Here is a 24,569-nt window from a genome sequence, read left to right as displayed (position 1 = left end):
ACAGCCCATGTGGCCCCCCGGGACAGGTGGACCCACCCGGTGGACCCCCGGGACCCTTCCGGTGGTCCCGGTACAATACCGATAACCCCGAAACTTGTCCCGATGCCCGAAACAGGACTTCCCATATATAAATCTTTACCTCCGGACCATTCCGGAACTCCTCGTGACGTCCGGGATCTCATCCGGGACTCCGAACAACATTCGGGTTACTGCATATACATATCCCTATAACCCTAGCGTAACTGAACCTTAAGTGTGTAGACCCTACGGGTTCGGGAGACATGCAGACATGACCGAGACGCTCTCAGTCAATAACCATCAGCGGGATCTGGATACCCATGATGGCTCCCACATGCTCCTCGATGTTGTCATTGGATGAACCACTATGTCGAGGATTCGATCAAACCCTGTATGCAATTCCCTTTGTCAATCGGTACGTTACTTGCCCGAGACTCGATCGTCGGTATCCCAATACCTTGTTCAGTCTCGTTACCGGCAAGTCACTTTACTCGTACCGTAATGCATGATCCCGTGTCCAACACCTTGGTCACATTGAGCTCATTATGATGATGCATTACCGAGTGGGCCCAGAGATACCTCTCCGTCATACGGAGTGACAAATCCCAGTCTCGATCCGTGTCAACCCAACAGCTACTTTCGGAGATACCTGTAATGTACCTTTATAGTCACCCAGTTACGTTGTGACGTTTGGTACACCCAAGGCATTCTTACGGTATCCGGGATTTACACGATCTCATGGTCGAAGGAAGAGATACTTGACACTTGCAAAGCTCTAGCAAAACGAACTACACGATCTTTTATGCTATGCTTAGGATTGGGTCTTGTCCATCACATCATTCTCCTAATGATGTGATCCCGTTATCAATGACATCCAATGTCCATAGTCAGGAAACCATGACTATCTGTTGATCACAACGAGCTGGTCAACTAGAGGCTTACCAGGGACATTGTGTGGTCTAAGTATTCACACGTGTATTACGATTTCCGGATAATACAGTTATAGCATGAATAAAAGACAATTATCATGAACACTGAAATATAATAATACTTTTATTATTGCCTCTAGGGCATATTTCCAACAGTCTCCCACTTGCACTAGAGTCACCAATCTAGTTACATTGTGATGAATCGAACACCCATAGAGTTCTGGTGTTGATCATGTTTTGCACGCGAGAGAGGTTTAGTCAGCGGATCTGCGACATTCAGATCCGTGTGCACTTTGCAAATCTCTATGTCTCCATCTTGAACATTTTCACGGATGGAGTTGAAACGACGCTTGATGTGCCTGGTCTTCTTGTGAAACCTGGGCTCCTTTGCGAGGGCAATAGCTCCAGTGTTGTCACAGAAGAGTTTGATTGGCCCCGACGCATTGGGTATGACTCCTAGGTCGGTGATGAACTCCTTCACCCAAATCGCTTCATGTGCTGCCTCCGAGGCTGCCATGTACTCCGCTTCACACGTAGATCCCGCCACGACGCTCTGCTTGCAGCTACACCAACTTACTGCTCCACCATTCAACATATACACGTATCCGGTTTGTGACTTAGAGTCATCCGGATCTGAGTCGAAGCTAGCGTCGACGTAACCCTTTACGACGAGCTCTTCGTCTCCTCCATAAATGAGAAACATGTCCTTTGTCCTTTTCAGGTACTTCAGGATATTCTTGACCGCTGTCCAGTGTTCCTTGCCGGGATTACTTTGGTATCTTGCTACCAAACTTACGGCAAGGTTTACATCGGGTCTGGTACACAGCATGGCATACATAATAGATCCTATGGCTGAAGCATAGGGGATGACACTCATCTCTTCTTTATCTTTTGCCGTGGTCGGTGACTGAGCTGAGCTCAGTCTCATACCTTGTAATATAGGCAAGAACCCCTTCTTGGACTGATCTATTCTGAATCTCTTCAAAATCTTATCAAGGTATGTACTTTGTGAAAGACCTATGAGGCGTCTCGATCTATCTCTATAGATCTTGATGCCTAATATATAAGCAGCTTCTCCAAGGTCCTTCATTGAAAAACACTTATTCAAGTAGGCCTTAATGCTGTCCAGAAATTCTATATTATTTCCCATCAGGAGTATGTCATCTACATATAATATGAGAAATGCTACAGAGCTCCCACTCACTTTCTTGTAAACGCAGGCTTCTCCATAAGTCTGCATAAACCCAAACGCTTTGATCATCTCATCAAAGCGAATGTTCCAACTCCGAGATGCTTGCACCAGTCCATAAATGGATCGCTGGAGCTTGCATACTTTGTTAGCGTTCTGAGGATCGACAAAACCTTCCGGCTGCATCATATACAGTTCTTCCTTAAGATGCCCGTTAAGGAATACTGTTTTGACGTCCATCTGCCATATCTCATAATCATAGTATGCGGCAATTGCTAACATGATTCGGACGGACTTTAGCTTCGCTACGGGAGAGAATGTCTCGTCGTAGTCAATCCCTTGAACCTGTCAATAACCCTTAGCGACAAGTCGAGCTTTATAGATGGTAACATTACCATCCGCGTCCGTCTTCTTCTTAAAGATCCATTTGTTTTCTATCGCTCGCCGATCATCGGGCAAGTCTGTCAAAGTCCATACTTTGTTTTCATACATGGATTCTATCTCGGATTTCATGGCTTCAAGCCATTTGTTGGAATCCGGGCCCGTCATTGCTTCTTCATAGTTCGAAGGTTCATTGTTGTCTAACAACATGATTTCCAGGACAGGGTTGCCGTACCATTCTGGTGCGGAACGTGTCCTTGTGGACCTACGAAGTTCAGCAGTAACTTGATCCGAAGTACTTTGATCATTATCATGGTTTTCCTCTTCAGTTGGTGTGGGCATCACAGGAACGGTTTCCTGCGCTGCGTCACTATCCCGCTCAAGAGGTAGTACTTCATCGAGTTCTACTTTCCTCCCACTTACTTCTTTCGAGAGAAACTCTTTTTCCAGAAAGCATCCGTTCTTGGCAACAAAGATCTTGCCTTCGGATCTTAAGTAGAAGGTATACCCTATAGTTTCCTTAGGGTATCCTATGAATACGCATTTTTCCGACTTGGGTTCGAGCTTTTCAGGTTGAAGTTTCTTGACATAAGCTTCGCATCCCCAAACTTTTAGAAACGACAGCTTAGGTTTCTTTCCAAACCATAATTCATACGGTGTCCTCTCAACGGATTTAGACGGTGCCCTATTTAAAGTGAATGTAGCTGTCTCTAGAGCGTATCCCCAAAATGATAGCGGTAAATCGGTAAGAGACATCATGGACCGCACCATATCCAATAGAGTGCGATTACGACGTTCGGACACACCGTTTCGCTGAGGTGTTCCAGGCGGCGTGAGCTGTGAAACGATTCCACATTTCTTTAAGTGTGTACCAAATTCGTGACTTAAGTATTCTCCTCCACGATCTGATCGTAAGAATTTTATCTTTCGGTCACGTTGATTCTCCACCTCATTCTGAAATTCCTTGAACTTTTCAAAGGTCTCAGACTTGTGTTTCATTAAGTAGACATACCCATATCTACTCAAGTCATCTGTGAGGGTGAGAACATAACGATATCCTCCGCGAGCCTCAACGCTCATTGGACCACACACATCGGTATGTATGATTTCCAACAAGTTGGTTGCTCGCTCCATTGTTCCGGAGAATGGAGTCTTGGTCATTTTGCCTAAGAGGCATGGTTCGCACGTGTCAAACGATTCATAATCAAGAGACTCTAAAAGTCCATCGGCATGGAGCTTCTTCATGCGCTTGACACCAATGTGACCAAGGCGGCAGTGCCACAAGTATGTGGGACTATCGTTATCAACTTTAAATCTTTTGGCATCTACACTATGAACATGTGTAATATTACGCTCGAGATTCATTAAGAATAAACCATTGACCATCGGAGCATGACCATAAAACATATCTCTCATATAAATCGAACAACCATTATTCTCAGACTTAAATGAGTAGCCATCTCGTATTAAACGAGATCCAGATACAATGTTCATGCTCAAACTTGGCACTAAATAATAATTATTAAGGTTCAAAACTAATCCCGTAGGTAAATGTAGAGGCAGCATGCCGACGGCGATCACATCGACTCTGGAACCATTCCCGACGCGCATCGTCACCTCGTCCTTCGCCAGTCTCCGTTTATTCCGCAGCTCCTGCTGTGAGTTACAAATATGAGCAACGGCACCGGTATCAAATACCCAGGAGTTACTACGAGTACTGGTAAGGTACACATCAATCACATGTATATCAAATATACCTTTGGTGTTGCCGGCCTTCTTATCCGCTAAGTATTTGGGGCAGTTCCGCTTCCAGTGACCCTTCCCCTTGCAATAAAAGCACTCAGTCTCAGGCTTGGGTCCATTCTTTGACTTCTTCCCGGTAACTGGCTTACCAGGCGCGGCAACATCTTTGCCGTCCTTCTTGAAGTTCTTCTTACCCTTGCCCTTCTTGAACTTAGTGGTCTTATTGACCATCAACACGATCCGAGTCGACTAGTCCGTGTCCGATCATCACGTGAGACGGACTAGTCATCGTCGGTGAACATTTTCATGTTGATCGTATCTTCCATACGACTCGTGTTCGACCTTTCGGTCTCCGTGTTCCGAGGCCATGTCTGCACATGCTAGGCTCGTCAAGTTAACCCTAAGTGTTTTCGCTTTGTAAAACTGTCTTACACCCGTTGTATGTGAACGTAAGAATCCATCACACCCGATCATCACGTGGTGCTTAGAAACGACGAACTGTAGCAACGGTGCACAGTTAGGGGAGAACACTTCTTGAAATTTTATAAGGGATCATCTTATTTACTACCGTCGTCCTAAGTAAACAAGATGCATAATACATAATAAACATCACATGCAATTATATAGTTGTGACATGATATGGCCAATATCATATAGCTCCATTGATCTTCATCTTCGGGGCTCCATGATCATCTTGTCACCGGCTTGACACCATGATCTCCATCATCATGATCTCCATCATCGTGTCTTCATGAAGTTGTCACGCCAACGACTACTTCTACTTCTATGACTAACGTTTAGCAATAAAGTAAAGTAGTTTACATGACGTTATTCAATGACTCGCAGGTCATACAAAAAATAATGACAACTCCTATGGCTCCTGCCGGTTGTCATACTCATCGACATGCAAGTCGTGAATCCTATTACAAAGAACATGATCTCATACATCACAATTCATCATTCATCACAACTTCTGGCCATATCACATCACATGATCAATCGCTGCAAAAACAAGTTAGACGTCCTCTAATTGTTGTTGCATCTTTTACGTGGCTGCAATTGGGTTCTAGCAAGAACGTTTTCTTACCTACGAATCACCACAACGTGATTTTGTCAACTTCTATTTACCCTTCATAAGGGCCCTGTTCATCGATTCCGCTCCAACTAAGGTGGGAGAGACAGACACCCACCAGCCACCTTATGCAACTTGTGCATGTCAGTCGGTGGAACCGGTCTCACGTAAACGTACGTGTAAGGTTGGTCCGGGCCGCTTCATCCCACAATACCGTTGAGCAAGAAAAGACTAGTAGAGGCAAGTAAGATGACAAAATCCATGCCCACAACAAAGTTGTGTTCTACTCGTGCAAAGAGAACTACGCATAGACCTAGCTCATGATGCCACTGTTGGGGAACGTTGCAGAAAATTAAAATTTTTCCTACGGTTTCACCAAGATCCATCTATGAGTTCATCTAAGCAACGAGTCTAGGGAGAGAGTTTGCATCTACATACCACTTGTAGATTGCGTGCGGAAGCTTGCAAGGTGATGATGTAGTCGTACTCGACGTGATCCAAATCACCGATGACCTGCGCCGAACGGACGGCACCTCCACGTTCAACACACGTACGGAACAGCCATGTCTCCTCTTCTTGATCCAGCAAGGGAGGGAGGAGAGGTTGAGGGAGATGGCACCAGCAGCAGCACGACGGCGTGGTGTTGATGGAGCTGCAGTACTCCGGCAGAGCTTCGCTAAGCACTATGGAGGTGTATGAGGTGTTGGGGAGGGAGAAGGAGGCAACCAAAGGCCGAGACGTTCAGGTATGAAGTCCCTCCTCTCCCCCACTATATATAGGGGTGCCAAGGGGGGTGGCCGGCCCTAGGAGATCCAATCTCCTAGGGGGTGCGGCGGCCAAGGGGGGGTTTTCCCTCCCCCCAAGGCACCTAGGAGGTGCCTTACCCTCCTAGGACTCTTGCCCCCCTTGAACCCTAGGCGCATGGGCCTATGTGGGGCTGGTGCCCTTGGCCCATTAGGCCAAGGCGCACCCCCCACAGCCCATGTGGCCCCCCGGGACAGGTGGACCCACCCGGTGGACCCCCGGGACCCTTCCGGTGGTCCCGGTACAATACCGATAACCCCGAAACTTGTCCCGATGCCCGAAACAGGACTTCCCATATATAAATCTTTACCTCCGGACCATTCCGGAACTCCTCGTGACGTCCGGGATCTCATCCGGGACTCCGAACAACATTCGGGTTACTGCATATACATATCCCTATAACCCTAGCGTAACTGAACCTTAAGTGTGTAGACCCTACGGGTTCGGGAGACATGCAGACATGACCGAGACGCTCTCAGTCAATAACCATCAGCGGGATCTGGATACCCATGATGGCTCCCACATGCTCCTCGTTGTTGTCATCGGATGAACCACTATGTCGAGGATTCGATCAAACCCTGTATGCAATTCCCTTTGTCAATCGGTACGTTACTTGCCCGAGACTCGATCGTCGGTATCCCAATACCTTGTTCAGTCTCGTTACCGGCAAGTCACTTTACTCGTACCGTAATGCATGATCCCGTGTCCAACACCTTGGTCACATTGAGCTCATTATGATGATGCATTACCGAGTGGGCCCAGAGATACCTCTCCGTCATACGGAGTGACAAATCCCAGTCTCGATCCGTGTCAACCCAACAGCTACTTTCGGAGATACCTGTAATGTACCTTTATAGTCACCCAGTTACGTTGTGACGTTTGGTACACCCAAGGCATTCTTACGGTATCCGGGAGTTACACGATCTCATGGTCGAAGGAAGAGATACTTGACACTTGCAAAGCTCTAGCAAAACGAACTACACGATCTTTTATGCTATGCTTAGGATTGGGTCTTGTCCATCACATCATTCTCCTAATGATGTGATCCCGTTATCAATGACATCCAATGTCCATAGTCAGGAAACCATGACTATCTGTTGATCACAACGAGCTGGTCAACTAGAGGCTTACCAGGGACATTGTGTGGTCTAAGTATTCACACGTGTATTACGATTTCCGGATAATACAGTTATAGCATGAATAAAAGACAATTATCATGAACAATGAAATATAATAATACTTTTATTATTGCCTCTAGGGCATATTTCCAACAATATTTTCTTTTCTGAATAGCCGTTGATCCAAAATAATAGCTGCAACCTGTGAAACTTGTTTGTGTAACACTTAGGCAAAAACTGTATTTTGTAAGATCCACCTAGTCATGGCGACTCTTATCACCGGCTTACAATTGCAATGCTCAATTGATAACCTTAACCACTCATGGCGGTTTAAATAACCTGACTGCTCATAGCGCTCATGGTGGCTTAAATAACTTGAGATAATTAGCCATATACCATTAGGCCCCTTTATAAGCCGCCATCTTGAATATGTACTGTAATGATTCCCTCCGGCTTAAATTTGAACAGGAAATTTTACTCTTTCTTAGGCTTCTATCACAATGCCGCCCAAACAACCTACTTCATGCAATTGGTTCAAATCCATCGTCATAGACAGTACGCTTGATAACTTTGTGAAGACCGGCTATCTGCCGAAGAAGGAAGTTATGTCATATCGTGCTCTTGATCCGACGGAGGAAATTCCTCAGCCCAAAGAGGGGGAGGTCATCGTCTTTACTGACCATATGAACCGGGGTTTTTCACCATCCGGCTCAAAATTCTTCAGGGACGTCCTGCACTTCTTTGACCTCCGTCCTCAAGACATCGGACCCAATTCCGTGTCTAATATTTGCATTTTTCAAGTGTTTAGTGAGGTATATCTTGGAGAAGAACCCAGCTTACTACTCTTCAGAGAGTTATTCTACTTGAACCACCAGAACGAATGTCCCAATGGACCTAGCTTGGAACTTGCAGGGTCTCAATCCAACGTCGGAGGGACCTCAGTTTTCCTTATGCCAATCCACCAGGTCATCCCAAAGACTGGAACCAGACATGGTTCTATTTCTAGGACACTTCTCCGAATGATGAGAATCCTCTGCCCGGCTTTCATGCTCTGCGTCTTGAGTCCAATCACCCGCTTCCTGACAAGATTATAGCCGCCGAACGCCAGACGCTCGCCCCCACCATGGCTAAAATCAAGGCTCTTTTGGGGAACGGGCTAAATGGTATCGACTTAGTCCGGGTTTGGCTCGCCTAGCGGATCATTCCATTGAGCTGCCGCCCCAGCCTGATGTGCACCTATACGGGCAAGAAAAATGACCCTCTGCGGCACAGTTCTGATGACTTACCTGACCACATCATTGATGACATGACAAAGTCATTGTTAAATGAAAGCCTAGCAGATTGTGGTAAAGTGGGCTTAAGCCCCTTCTGTGAAGCTAACCCGGATCCAGTGGTAAGCCGCCACTCTAAGTAAATTACCTTTAACCTTGATGTTTGTCTGTACTCAACCTTTGCTGATTTTCATAGTCTGATGATAAATTTTGGAAAGTAAAATATGATCACGAGGCTGCGAAGAGAGCCAGGAAGGCCAAGAGAGCCGCCAGGAAAGAAGCCACCAAGAAGAAGGGAAAGAAGGCCAGCGCCTATGACTTGCTTCGACTAGAAGATACTTCTGAGTTGGAGGTAGCCCTTGACTCTCTTGGCTCCTTTTTTAACCATCTTATTGGCATCGATTATCATCATGAGGACACGGGAACAAGTCATGGAAAGGATGAAAAGGTAACTATCATTTCCTCTGACTCCGAGCCTTTGTCAAGACAAAAAATCCGAAGAGTAACCTGGAAAGTAAGATTTTCACATCCCTTAGCTTATCAAGATCCTCAATTTCTTTTGAAGCGACAGATTCATGAGAGCCGGAGGCAGACCCGGACCAGCAAGGATGCGGAACTCTCCTCCGGCTTACCGAATACACCAAGGAAGCACTGGAACAAGGTCACCTCCCATTTAAATCCCTTTTATCCTTTGGCGGGTCTCACTCGTCAACCACTCAACTCTTCTGACTCGAATTATCAGGAAACTTCACCTTCCTCCAGCGACTCAATGCAGTCCAATTTGCCGGCTTTCAAGACCGCTCCAGGGTAATGATGACTTGCTTATCCTGTATTCATTTCAATTTGTTATATTTGTACTGACCTTTTGATCTTATGCAGCGGGGAAGCAAAGCCCAGCAAAAATTCAAAGAAAAATAAGCCGGCCAAAGAACCGATCTTCAAAGAGCCGGAACTTGGGACGGGCACGCCTGAGGCCTCTGTTCATGAGCCACCACCTGAACCAGCTCATGACACGCCAACGCCAACTGCTGACCCGCCTGCCGAACAAGCCGTCGATGGCTCTGAAAACCCAGAAGTCTCTAGCCCAGCCAAGACAGACGATCCTCAAGACACTAATGTCAAGATCACCAAGACCGGCTACATTGAGCCGGGGAGACCTACTGTGCTGGCCAAATGTTCTGCCAAAGAAGAGCACCTAGAACGCTGCAAGGTCAGGTTTGATGTTGCTGATTATACTCACATGAGTATTGGAGAAGTTTTTTCTGGCTATCTGAGCCAAGTACATAGCAGCCGTGACGTTGAAATTGATATGGTGAAGTAGATGCACCAGAAGTTTGAGGTACAATCTCTTCCCTTGAATTATCCTTACTATGCTAGCCCCCAAGTCTATTGCTTATGATGAATATGCTATAGACTTAGAACAAAATATGTAAGCATTAGTGATATCCTTTGATCAAACCTGTAAAAATCTGGCTTAATCCATAGTCCCCAAGGGCCGTCTTAATCCACCTGAATGAGCTGGTCCTTCACATGCTTGTTTAGAATATAGTACTTGTATGGACTTAACATCAATATACATTAGCCCCCAAGTGCCAAGTGCTCTTGCTTGCAAAGTACTTGGGACTTACTCTCATGAACCGCCACCTAGATAAAATTCTTTGGTAGACATTAGCCCCCAAGTGCCAAGTGTTGTTGCTTGCAAAGGGCTTGGGACTTGAATATTATATGCTAACAATCATGATTTTGACCCGGTTTTTGTACAGGCCACCACCACTCAACTTCAATCAGAAGTGTCTGACTTGAAGAACCGCCTGGAAGCACAGGAGACTGAGACCCAAAGAGCCAACTCCAAATTTGAATTCAGCGTATCTGAACAAGAGAAACTGAAAAAGGACTTTGAAATGGAGAAAAAAGGCCTGGGCTAAAGAAAAGATCGCTTTAACCAGTCGATCTTATAAAGTAGAGGCGGCTCTTGAAGAGGCGACCGTCGAATTATCTGGCTTAAAACGCCATGTCTCTCAGATGGTCTCAGCAATCTTTGGTAAGTCACCCTGCAAGTGTCAAATATTTGAGTCTTTATAGTGATCATATAAATTGTCATTAACTCACCTGACATTGTTATGCAGGCCCCAAGAGTTCAAATCTTAACCAAGACATGTTGATAAAGCTGAAGGCGGTTTACACGCTGGTGGAACAACTCTACACCGGATCTCAGTGTGCCTTAGCCATAGTGGCCCTGTCAAAAGAAGTTCCCACACTCCTGGTGGATGTGCTGAGGAAGCTTTCTGTCCTGCCCCAGCGATTCAATGAATTAAGGCGATCGTCTGCAAGAGTCGGAGCCGTGGCCACCTTAAGCCGGGCCAAAGCTTGGCTTCCAGAATTAGACCGGGCCGCCATGGCCATTGGGTATCCAAGCCTTAAGGAAGATGGCATGCCATTTGAAAAGGAGGACTTCGCCGCTTGTGTGAAGGAAATACGCCATGTGGCCACACTGATTGCTGATGAGGCGGATCTTGCCAGGTACCAGCTGGGTTATGACGCGGAGAACCAGAGAATTCCAATGCCACATTATGAAGTGACCAGTTTGATCCCACCAATCCGTAAGCATACCTTCGCCCCTGAAGTTGACCCGGCTGGACTAATTGATGATGAAGCTGAATTTGAAGCTTTGAATGGCATTGACTGGTCATCATCAACCTTCCATGACAGGGAACATGGCAAAGAAGCGGAGAGGACTGACCCAGAAGCTTCAGGTCAACAAGGGAATTGATCCGCCAGGCGGCTCATATTTGTAGCCTGCTGAAAAAACAATGGGATCATTTGGACTCGAGGAGTCATGTAATAGGGTAGAAATGACTTTGCTTTGTCGTGTCGTCGTGCATGTTTTTGGTGCTCAACACTGTTACGCCGCCATCTTATATTTGCCCCTTTTTATACATAGCATCTATTTTCCTTATGTGTAAGAAAGTCTTTGACCTGTCCTGCACTCAGAAATAGATCACAAGAAACCCTTGGTGGCTTACCGTAGGGCGGGTCATAATATCATTACATATAACCTCTAATATAGAACAAAGAGTCACAGATAAACCTGTTATGAAATATAGCTTTAAAAACACAGCTATAATATCATACCTGTGATCTTTGAACTTGTACTGCTGGTTTATGTGACCCAACAGTAAGGGTGATAACCCAATCTTTGTAAATCAACACTTCTAAATATATGATGATTGTCATATGTTGGCTACTTATCGTCCAAAACCAAGGCGGGTTAAATTTGAACCACACTTATACTTAAACCTTTGAAAAAAGGTCTCAAGACAAAAACAAAGATTGCTTTCAAACAAAACTTAGGCCAAATAGAAAGAAAAAATCAAGGCTTCTGATTTGAATACGATCAGTAAACCATTCCAAAGGGGTTAAGCTAGGATTCGAATACGATCATGTAGCCCCCAGTGGCTTTGGCGTTGCGCCGATCAAGAGGGTACCGACAACTATGTTCTCTTTGGTTCGAATACGACCTATGTTTGAACAGGAAGCCCCCAAATGACCTTGAGAGTTTTTTAACAACTCTGATTCGAATATGATCAAAGTCGGACCCAAAAGGAGTTAAGCTATGATTCAAATACAATCAAGAAGCCCCCTAGTGAGTTTGGCAATGTGCCGATCAAAAGGGTACCGACAGCTATGTTCTCTTTGGTTCGAATACGACCTATGTTTGAATAGGAAGCCCCCTAGTGATCATGAGTTTGAACGGCTAGATTTGAATACGATCATGAGCCGAACCAAGAGGGTTAAGCTAGATTCGAATACGACCAGCCCCCAGTTGGTCATTTGAAAAGATGATGATGAAGACATATGATCATTGAGGATGAAAAGGACAGAGGTCCTGCTTTATTACTTATCATAATATATACATCATCAAAATATGTACATCATGAGAGCCAGTGGCTCAAGTGTAGTAAGGCCAAAGATGAGCGATATTCCACAGCCGGCGGGTCTCTTCCTCCGACTTACGTGAGTCTTTGTGCTCTCGAACATCGATAAGGTAGTATGACCCATTGTTCAAGTTCTTGCTGACCACAAAGGGCCCTTCCCAAGGTGGGGATAACTTGTGTGCATCAGTTTGATCCTGGATGAGCCGGAGCACCAAGTCACCTTCCTGGAAGGTTCTGGACTTAACCAGGCGACTGTGATAACGGTGCAGGTCCTGTTGGTAAATCGCTGAGCGGGCTGCTGCTAGGTCACGCTTTTCATCTAACAGGTCAAGTGCATCCCGACAAGCTTGTTCGTTACTAGTTTCAACATAAGCCGCCACACGGGGTGAGTCATGCCGGATGTCACTAGGTAAAACCGCCTCTGCTCCGTAGACCATGAAGAAAGGCGTATAACCCGTAGACCTGTTGGGGATAGTATTGATGCTCCATATCACAGAAGGTAACTCCTCAACCCAACAACTCGGCGTCCGTTGCAAAGGAACCAAAAGTCGGGGCTTGATGCCCTTCAAGATTTCCTGATTGGCTCTTTCAGCTTGAACATTGGATTGGGGGTGAGGTACTGATGAAACGTCAAGCCGGATATGCTCACGTTGACAGAATTCCTCCATGGCGCCTTTGGACAGATTAGTACCATTGTCAGTTATAATGCTGTGTGGAAAGCCAAAATGAAAGATCACCTTTTTCATGAATTGAACCGTCGTGGCTGCATCACACTTACTAACTGGCTCTGCCTCAACCCACTTTGTAAATTTGTCAACCGCTACCAAAAGATGGGTCTTTTTATCTTTGGACGTTTTGAAAGGCCCAACCATGTCGAGCCCCCGGACTGCAAACGGCCAAGTAATTAGAATCATCCTCAACTCTTGAGCTGGCACGTAAGCACGTCTTGAGAACTTCTGATGACCATCACATTTACTTACTAGATCCTCCGCATCAGTGTGAGATGTCAACCAATAAAATCCATGATGAAAAGCTTTGGCCACAAGGGACTTTGACCCAGCATGATGGCCACAATCTCCTTCATGAATCTCACGAAGAATTTCTTGACCTTCCTCAGGAGAAACACAACGCTAAAACACTCCAGTGACACTGCGATGATGTAACTCGCCATTGGCAATTGTCATTGACTTAGACCGCCGGGTTATCTGCCTGGCCAGGGTTTCATCCTCAGGCAACTCGCCCCGGATCATGTAAGCCAAGTATGGCACTGTCCAATCTGGGATGATGTGAAGAGCCGCCACCAATTGTGCTTTCGGGTCAGGAACAGCCAAGTCTTCCTCTGTAGGCAACTTGATAGAAGAGTTATGCAGAATATCCAAGAAGGTATTAGGTGGCACCGACTTACGCTCAGACCCCAACCGGCTTAAAGCATCAGTCGCCTCATTCTTTCTGCGATCAATGTGCTCCACTTGGTAACCCCTGAAGTGTCCAGCAATGGCGTCAACCTCACGGTGATAAGCCACCATAAGAAGATCCTTGGAATCCCACTTGTCTGATACTTGTTCAGCCACCAAGTATGAATTTCCAAAGCACCTTACCCGGCTTAAGCTCATCTCCTTAGCCATCCGAAGACCATGGAGCAAGGCCTCATATTCAGCTGCATTTAGTACAGGGAAACATCAACCTTAGTACATAACAAAAAAATTCACCTCGAGGGGAAGCTAAAACAACTCCAGCCCCCGAGCCCTCCAATTGCCTGGAGCCATCAAAGTGAGTAGTCCAATATGTGTTGTCCGGCTCTCTTCAGGCATCTGCAGTTCTGTCCAATTGTTGATGAAGTCCACCAATGCTTGAGACTTGATAGCAGTGTGTGGCACATACTTTAAACCATGAGGCCCAAGTTCAATGGCCCACTTGGCAACTCGTCCTGTGGCTTCTCTGTTTTGAATGATATCTCCTAAAGGAGCATAACTGACCACAGTGATGGGATGACCCAGGAAATATTGCTTAAGCTTCCGTCTTGCCATGAACACCCCATGAAGAAGCTTCTGCCAATGTGGATACCTTTGCTTGGACTCAATAAGCACCTCACTGATGTAATAAACCGGACGTTGAACCGAATGCTCCTTGCCAGCCACCTTGCACTCCACCACAATGGATACACTGACGGCACGTGTGTTAGCAACCACATATAACAATAATGGCTCTTTATCAATGGGAGCAGCAAGGACTGGCGGCTCAGCTAGCTGTCTCTTCAAATCTTCAAAAGCAGCATTAGCAGCGTCACTCCAGATGAAGTCGTCCGTCTTCTTCATCATCTGATACAGCGGTATGGCCTTCTCACCTAATCGGCTTAAAGCGACAATACGACCCGCCAAACGCTGAACATCATTGATACACGCCGGTTTAGCCAAAGAAGTGATTGCCTTGATCTTCTCCGGTTTAGCCTCAATGCCTCTGTTAGAAACCAGAAAACCCAAAAGCTTGCCTGCAGGCACACCAAAAATGCACTTGGCCCGGTTAAGCATCATCTTGTAGACCCAGAGATTATCAAAGGTTTCCTTCAAATAATCTATCAAGGTCTCCTTCTCTCTGGACTTTACCACAATGTCGTCCACATAAGCATGGACATTACGCCCAATCTGATTATGAAGACAGTTATGCACACATCGCTAATAAGTAGCCTGGGCACTCTTAAGCCCAAAAGGCATAGACACATAGCAGAAGGCTCCAAATGGAGTAATAAAAGCCATCTTCTCCTGGTCCTTAACTGCCATCTTGATCTGATGATAATCAGAATAAGCATCCAAAAAGCTCAAACGCTCACAACTCACTGTAGCATCAATGATTTGATCAATACGAGGGAGAGCGAAGGGATCAGCCGGACAAGCTTTGTTTAAATCTGTGTAATCCACACACATATGCCAAGTGCCGTTCTTCTTAAGCACCAGCACCGGGTTAGCCAACCACTCTGGATGAAAAACTTCAATAATAAACCCAGCCGCCAAGAGTCGGGCCACTTCCTCACCAATGGCCTTACGCCTCTCTTCACTGAACCGCCGAAGAAACTGCTTGACCGGCTTAAATTTTGGATCAATATTGAGAGTGTGCTCAGCGAGTTCTCTCGGTACACCTAGCATGTCAGAAGGCTTCCATGCAAAGATGTCCCGGTTCTCACAGATGAACTCGTTGAGCGCGCTTTCCTATTTGGGATCCAGATTGGCACTGATACTGAATGGCTTAGATGAGTCGCCTGGAACAAAATCAACAAGCTTGGTATCATCGGCCGACTTAAACTTCATTACCAGCTCATGCTCTGTGGTTGGCTTCTTCAAAGATGTCATGTCCGTCGGGTAAACATTGTCCTTGTAGAACTTCAACTCCTCTGTTGCACAAATAGATTCAGCGTAAGCAGCATCGCCTTCCTCACATTCCAAGGCTATCTTGTGACTCCCATGCACTGTGATGGTGCCCTTATGACCCAGCATCTTGAGCTGCAAATAAACATAACACGGCCGTGCCATGAACTAGGCATAAGCCGACCGTCCAAACAAGGCGTGATACGGGCTCCTGATTTTGACCACCTCAAAGGTTAACTTCTCAGCCCTAGAGTCATGCTCATCTCTAAAGGCTACCTCCAGCTCAATCTTACCCACTGGGTACGCCGACTTACCAGGGATCACTCCATGAAAAATAGTGTTGGAAGTCTTGAGATTTTTATCAGTCAAAGCCATGCGATGAAAAGTCTCATAATAGAGGATATTGATGCTACTGCCTCCATCCATGAGCACCTTAGTGAATTTATATCCACCAACCTGAGGTGCCACCACCAAGGCCAAGTGACCTGGATTGTCAACCCGGGGAGGGTGATCTTCCCTACTCCATAGAATAGGCTGCTCGGACCATCTCAAATAACAAGGAACTGCCGGCTCAACAGTGTTCACAACCCTCTTATGAAGCTTCTGGTCCCGTTTGCACAAACTGGTGGTAAACACATGATATTGTGCACTATTCAGATGCTTTGGATTACTCTGATATCCACCTTGCTGCTGCTGCTGACCTTCCTGGCCATGAAAACCGCCGCCCGGGCCATGAAAACCGCCGCCACCTGAGCCGCCGCCCGGCCCATGATTACCGTCGAACATGTTGGAATTCTTGAAAGCCTTCATGATCATACAATCCTTCCATAGGTGAGTGGCCGGCTTCTGTGGAGTATCGTGCCTTGGGCAGGGCTCATTCAGTAACTGCTCAAGCGTGGGGCTTGACCCGCCGGACCGAGGAGGTGGTCTCCCCTTACATCGTTGATTGTTGCCCTGCGCATTGGTGTTAGCCACAAACTTCAAGCTACCATCATCCTTACGTTTATTATTACCTCCTTGGTTTCCCGGGTTATGCTGAGGACCCTTGGCGTTGCCGTTCTTCTTTCCCTTCCCTGTCTTCTCATCATCAGACTCGGGATCCTGGGTACTATCAGAGTCGGCGTATTTGACTAGAGCCGCCATCAGCTGGCCCATGTCATTACAATCGCGCTTGAGCCTCCCCAGCTTCATCTTCAGAGGCGTAAAACAACAATTTTTCTCCAACATTAAGATTGCAGAGCCGGCATCCATCTTATCAGACGAATGTATTATGGCTTTGACCCGATGCACCCAATGGGTCATGGACTCACCCTCCTCTTGCTTGCAATTAGTCAAGTCCACAATTGACATGGGCTGCTTGCATGTATCTTTGAAGTTCTAAATGAAACGGGCTTTTAACTTTGCCCATGAACCGATGGAATTAGGCGGCAGCCCTTCAACCAAGTGCGGGCCGTCCCATCCAACATCATGGTGAAATATTTGGCCATCGCAGCGTCACTTACTTCCAGTAGCTCCATGGCCATCTCATAGCTTTCAATCCACACCCCAGGCCGTAAGTCGGCCGTGTAATTAGGCACCTTTCGAGGCCCCTTGAAATCCTTGGCAAAGGCTCATTACGCAGATCCGGCACCAGACAAGGGACACCTCCGGTCCTAGTGGTCACGCCTACCTCAATAGAAGTCATCAGATAAACCGAAAAAGACTTGTAAGCTGCCCGCTCAAACTCTTAACGTATTCTGTCCTGATCAACCAAGTTAAGAGCTCCATCCCGCGCCGGGTCATGCCCGCACGTCTGATCACGGCGCCGGGCGTTGCTTGAAACGGCTGCTGAATCCATGTGCCTGCTATAACTCGGGCTCCGGCTTGGACAAGGGGTCGAATGAATCCTGTCTTGGCTATACGAGTACGCCTCCTGTTGTGCTAAAGCCGTCTGAAGAAGCTCTCTGACCCTGCAGGTTTCAACCGCCGTCGGAGAGTCGCCCTCCACCGGGAGGGTCGGCAATCATGCCGCCACAGCAATCATGTTCTCCAAAGGGTTAGAATAATGACCCGGTGGTGTTGGTACATAATGAGGCGGAGCAGTATTCATTCGTGGAGGTTCCATCATACGCGGCTGAACTGGCGTCCCAGCCCCGGGCGTTACAACCCGGTTTACCTCCGGCGGGTTACTAGGCCCTGCCCCGGGTGTACGGAAGAGGTTTCGAGGATCATAAACCAGAGGCAGACGGGACTGACTCTTCTGGTACCTTCTCCTCATGACCTCGTTTGACGTGTTCTGATCCATCGTGAGTTGGAAGGCCTGCGACTGAATCCACTGAGCCTGAGCGTCCAGAGTCGCCCACTCTACGGTCATCCTGGCATCTTCCGCCGCCAGGTCTTCCTTAGCCTGCACTATATCCTGTTTTAACTGCGCCACTTCCGCACCATGTTGAGCTTGATCCGCCGGGTTGACCATGGCAGTTAATAGAGCTGTCATCTTATCCATGAGATCCATCAGTACCTAAGCCGGCGGGCGCATAGGGCCTCCTGCCCCGGCTACCGCTGACCCGGAGGTTATCGTTGCCGCAACTGTAGAGTTTTGAACGGGTTGCGTGCCAGCCATGAAGGTCCCAACTCTGCTCGGCGGCTCAAGGAGGTCCGGAATACTACTGCCATGGGAACAGCCTGCAAGCCCGCCGTCTTGCAATTGATACAACGAATCCATCTCACCTGTGGACGACTCACCATCAGAGTAGATGGCTGTCCCACCGACAGACACAGATCCTTCAGAAAATTCCCCTCCGTGGATGCATCCCACGAAGGCACGCTTCATGGCAGGCTGAGCCCGGGAGGGTCTCGCACGCTGAGCCGTCTCGACGAGGTCGGTGCAAATGCCCAGCTCAGGGCCCGGCTCGCCGATCTTGCCGATGAAGACGTGGATTCCGCCGAAGGGGACTCGGTACCCATACTCAATTGAGCCGGCGTCGGGGCCCCAGCCTACGTCGTCGATGTAGAGCTTGCCGCGACGAATCTTGGTCATCCGGCCCACAATATATCCCTTGAGCCCTTCGAAGCTGCCCTTCAAGAACTCAAATCCATCGTGCGCTGGCCCCACGGAGGGCGCCAACTGTTGTGGAATTTTCATATCAGATGTCCTAGTGAAAGGACTTAGTCGTGGAGCCATCGCAACTAGGAAGCTTAAAAGGGGTTAATCGGGACAAAGGACACGGGGTTTATACTGGTTCGGCCCCTTATGATGAAGATAAAAGCCTACGATCCAGTTTTGAGTGGGATTGCTTATGTCTCGATTACCAGGGAGCGAATCCGCTTGACCTAGTTCTTGATCTGATGTTACTTGCCCTCAACCGCCGCCGGGTCGTCCCTTTATATACAGAGGTCGACGCCTAGCGGCTCACAGAGTCCCGGCCGGCTCATAAACAGTGTCCGACTCGGTCCCTAACTATTCTTGCCTTACAATACAAGTCATGTACATATGGCGGTTTATCTCTACGGGCCTTAAATCACCCTTGGGCTTTGGGCCCTTAGCTGAACCGCCATCTTCAAGTGTCGTCTTGGGCTTCAAAAGTCCTCATAGGTATAACCCGACCCTCCTGGGCGGGTCATACTCAATAGTTATATCCCCAATAAATGTGCTTCATATTAGGCTCTTTTTCTACTAGTGCCAGTTACGTTGAGACGTTTGATAGCACACAAGGTGTTCCTCCGGTATTTGGGAGTTGCATAATCTCATAGTCAGAGGAACATGTATAAGTCGTGAAGAAAGCAATATCAATAAAACTTAACGATCATTATGCTAAGCTAATAGATGGGTCTTGTCCATCACATCATTCTCTAATGATGTGATCCCGTTCATCAAATGACAACACATATCTGTAGTCAGGAAACATAACCATCTTTGATTAACGAGCTAGTCAAATAGAGGCATACTGGGACACTTTGTTTTGTCTATGTATTCACACATGTATTAAGTTTCTGGTTAATACAATTATAGCATGATAATAAACATTTATTATGATATAAAGAAATATAAATAACAACTTTATTATTGCCTCTAGGGCATATTTGCTTCAGCTAATGGGTGGAGAAATAGGACTACGAACACTGCAGTCCACACGCGTTAGCCAGTTCAACCTGTTAAATTATAAAGCATTATACATACTAAATAAACAGACGCTTGGCGTACAATAGCACACTTACACTCACACACACTACACACTAACACACACACGCACAACACACATTTGCACGCACACACACGCACAATGCACACAACGCATTGAGGTTTGGTAGTCTAAGGGCATCTCCAATAAAGACCCTCAAAACGCCCACAAACATATGGACCGAGTTGTTCGGATGCTACAAGCCATGCGAACATGTACTTGTCCGTGACGCGTTGACGTGTCCATTTTTCCACAAGCCGAAAGCAAACTAGGGGTCTTTGGGGGGGAGGGGGATTCCGACCTCCGCCACGTTGGCCTCTGATATCCCCGATCCACCTAAAGCCGAGACGAAGCCCGGGCATTTGGAGCGGTCCACACTATTTTTGTGCCAAAACCCCCATTTCTCCACCCTCTCTGCTTCGATCGCCACCACCCTCCAGCCCAATTCCCCCACTTTCCCCTTCCATCGCCACATGGACCCATACGAGAAGCTCGAACTTGGCATAGGTGAAGCATCGAAGGTGGCTGCCCGGAAAATCAACTCGTCGATACAGCAAGTCCGCCACCTAAAAATGGTAAATGATGAGTCCGCTGGCAAAACTAAGGGCGGCAGATGAGGTGGAGGGGTCGGGTGGGGCCAGGGATGAGGGGTGCCGGCGCCGTCCATGCATATGTCATCCTGGCTGGAGCAATATTGGTTGCCCTACTTCTATGCCACCAAACAGCTCGGCTGGCAACAACAGTCCCCGGCCTCCCCCGTAGGGTACGTGTCATATTTCATCGATGTCAATGTCGCGCCGCTCCATTTCCTTGACTCGGCGTCGTCGCAACTTGTCCAGTCGCAGACGCCGGGCTTGGATCAGCTTTGTACCCGCTCTCTGTTCACGGGTATGTCTCAATCAGGCGAGACAACATATGATGACGCGGACATGGAGATGATGGAGATAACCCACGACGGAGACAAAGGTGGAGGCAACTTCGAGGATGGACAAGTGGATGACTCGAAGCTAAAGGTGTACAGGCAGCAGCCTGGCACGTACACGCAACCAGGCACACAATCGGGCACGTACAACGAGGCAGGCACACAGTCGGGCAACCGGGAAGCTGAAGCAAGACATGTATGCGATCCAAAGAAGAGGGGTAGAGTAGAAAGCTTCAATATGTGGGAGGACGGATTGTTGTGTGATGTGTGGTTGGCCACTAGCGTCGATCTGATCCATGGCACAAAGAAAAAAGACGCAAGATTTTGGTCCAACATTCATTCTCGGTTCCATGACCACAAGAATTTCAAGCCCTACCGTAATTAACTCATCCGCGGTCGTGGAACAAAGTCGCTCAACCATCGATAGTACATCATCCAAGAGGCTGTGAGCAACTATTGTGGCCATTTAAAACAACTAATCGGTCGGTGGGCAAGTGGTGCACAAATCACCGAGCAAGTAAGTAGTTATAGGTGTTGGTCATTTGGCCGGATATGCAACTTGTTGGCTGGATATGCTTTATGTTTTGGTCATTTAGCCAGATATGCAACTTGTTGATGATGTGTTTTTTCTAGCCCCCCGTGAGTGCAACTTGTTTTTGAATGTGGAGAAGAACTTCGTCCTCATGCATTGTTGGTTGAAGTTGAATGGGCAACCCAAGTAACAAATATTCATTGCCAACTACATCAAGATCACCGACATCAACAATGAGGAAGAAGCGGGTAATCCAACCGACCAAACAAAAGAGCCACCAAAGAAGGTTCGAAGGGTGTTCCGGGGAAAGAAGTGGGAAGAGGAGAAGGAGAAGCGAGAAGGGACAGTGGCCAAGATGACAAAGAGGTCTGAGAGCATCTTGGCGAAGAAGGTGGGGGCGACGTGAATGAGGAAAAGAAGGTCGAGAGGTTTAACATCTTGATGCCGGCAACCGAGAAGAAAATCAGCCTTGAAGAGAAGAAGACCAAGCTCGAAGAGAGGAGGGTTGAGCTAGCTGCCGCTTCGAAGAATGCCAAGATATTGACCATGAGGATGGACGAGTTGGGTGATGATGTGGCGATGATCGTGCACACCATCCGTGTCAAGATGTTGAAGCGTTTGGCACTCGAGATAAAGGCAACTGAGAAGGAGGCGGGTGTGAGGGGGAGCCGGCGGCATAGTGAGCGAGGAGACTTGGACAGCCGGTCTCCAGGGCAAAAATGTTGTTCGTTTGTATAGACTGAAACTTTTGTGATCAGGCGTATGCAAAAACTATGAACATCCTCCTCTTTTTCGTTGTGATCGGACTCTATGAACGCTAGACTTTAATTTGCTCATATTGCTATGCATTTCAAAATGAAATTGGCCGGGCCAAATTTTTAGGGGTTGCGGTTGGAGAGTTCGGATCAGTCCACGGAGAAACAGTATGTCCGTTTTAAGGATTACCGGGATGCTAACAAAGACCACCACATCATCTCTCGCAAATGCAATTCAGCCTGAATACCAAAGCATCAGCTTTTAGAAGAGACAATATCCAACTCCTAATTTAAGAACTTAAGTTACTACAAGTACCAGAAAGAAGAAAAACACACATACCTACCTAACATCATTGTAATTCAAACAGGATCCGTTTCGGAAGCCCACTAGTTTACAACTACGGGCTTAAACATGTAGGAGCACAATAATAGAAGTCTTTTTTGGTGCCAGACTAGTCAGAAACATACTGCATTCCAGGTTTACCAAAATGTATCCACTCAAAATATCAAACAAGGCAGCTGAACTTTCCCCTGCTTCCCAGAGTCCTTGATGCTTCCACAATAGAGACCAAATTATCATATTCTGTAGGGGTCCAGGTATGCATCCTTTACTGTCACAATAGCAAAACCAGTGATGCTTGATAACATAACTATTGAGCTGGTGTTCTATGCATCACCATATGGCTAGAGTTATGGCAGCCCCCAATTTGGGTCAAAAACATTACATGCACATGATAAATTTCATCCCCGCTAGGAATTCCGTTCAAGAGAACACATCATTTATCAACTCATCAAGTTCCCTAGCACTTTGAATAAAAAGTGATTCCTTCAAACTTGATAACCATTGGGAATATATGCTACACTGGACAGGCGGGGGCAATCGATGATTAGATACACCGAAACAGTGACATCACCTGCAGGTGGAAGAAGTTAATATTCAACTTTTTTGGATCTAGAAAAATAATAGCTTAGTATACCAAAAAGAGAACCGCATTCCTATGTTATATATAGAGAGAGAGAGCAAAAAGAAGTAGGGCGCAAAAAATGCAACGAAAATGTTGTATTCTCAAACTGCAACTTACCTAGTACATGTAGATACTGAGGATAAACTTTAAATTGAAAGGCTTGAGAAAAGGAGTTCAAGCTCCTCATCCTGAGATGTGGTCCTCTGCAATGGAAAAGGTACAAAAACTGAGCACGGTAAAATGCAAGGCCATCCAAATGTTTAAGTGAAAATTTGTTAACAATTCAAGTGATCAAAATTAAGAGATACCATGATAAATAACTTATTTTCCTAGACCAAAGTGGCTCTGAGTATGGTGTTTTCTGGGAAGGCTTCTTTGCATAAGAACATAAACAAGTATCATTCAAATAGAGTCATTGCCTAACAAAGTAACAATGATTCCAGTGCAATCTCTTAAGGAGACGCTCTTTAAACCGATCTCAGATGATATCCTCTTCAGGAGATGCTTTAAGGAAATCTTATCCCTAACTTAGACAATCTTAGCTAATGTCTTCCCTGGCACAGTTAGCTATCCGATGCCTGGGCTCATTGCATGGCATGTCGCCTACATTCCTTGCATCAGACGCTACCAGCCACGTGAATTTTGGCCCCTTTTTTTTCAAATCAAATTGGTTTCATTTGGATTTTTGCCTTGGACCTTATTTGGAATTGCTTCTTGGACTTGGTAAAATAAAAACCAAACTATTCTTCTTGGACTTATCTAGTGGGCCCAATTCTTCAACCCTCTAACAATTTCACCTCAAACTCATTTTCCAAACTTTTCCAAGTGTGTTTCTTTTCTCCAAAAAGAAGATATACTCTCAAGGCACTTGGGTTGTGAAGCAACTACCTTTTCTGCCCCTCTGGAAATTTTCCAAGTAATTCACCCAATTTCTTTAAGACCAACTAACACCAGAAATTCCACCAACTCAAACAGAAACTTTTTCAAATGAGCACACCATTTTCAAACTCTTTTCTGACCCAAATTTAAGTTTACACAACAAGTACTCGATAACTTTTTGCAAACCTTTTGAAACTTGGCACACACACTCACCTTAGCATATAACTACACCACACCAAAGACCAGATCCAGGCCCCCCTCCATTCTCCCCTGGCACAGCACAAACACCTTCCTACCAGAATGAACTTGGCCACCTTGCTGTCCATCCAGTGCACCTGGAGTTCCTTGCAAGCCACGAACACTACACACACACCACCCTAAACTACTAGACACGCTACTAACCACCAAAACGCACCCAGGCCCCCCTGCACCGTGGTGACCACGGCACTGGCATGCAGAGAGCATGCTCTGCATGGTAGCTCGCCACTGACCGGACACCCGCGTCGTCTTCCGCGTCTCCGGCATGCCCTGCCTCGC

At 46.8% G+C, this 24,569-nt stretch overlaps 1 protein-coding gene across 1 annotated transcript in view; it reads right to left on the bottom strand.

Annotated features, from left to right (window-relative positions):
- Positions 1-22,429: 22,429 nt before the first annotated feature.
- Positions 22,430-24,569, bottom strand: part of LOC119290819 — a 12,940-nt gene continuing 10,800 nt past the window's right edge. The window contains exons 3-4 of the mRNA XM_037569468.1: positions 23,271-23,356; positions 22,430-23,102 (exon numbers count right to left, since the gene is read on the bottom strand). Of these exons, the coding sequence (XP_037425365.1) occupies positions 23,300-23,356 (57 nt within the window). The 3' untranslated portion in view covers positions 22,430-23,102; positions 23,271-23,299. The remainder of the gene's footprint in view (positions 23,103-23,270; positions 23,357-24,569) is intronic.

Source organism: Triticum dicoccoides, chromosome 4B (assembly GCF_002162155.2).
Source record: "Triticum dicoccoides isolate Atlit2015 ecotype Zavitan chromosome 4B, WEW_v2.0, whole genome shotgun sequence".
NCBI lineage: Eukaryota > Viridiplantae > Streptophyta > Magnoliopsida > Poales > Poaceae > Triticum > Triticum dicoccoides.
Note: the sequence above shows the minus strand (reverse complement) of the source record. Positions and strands in the feature narration are given on the sequence as shown.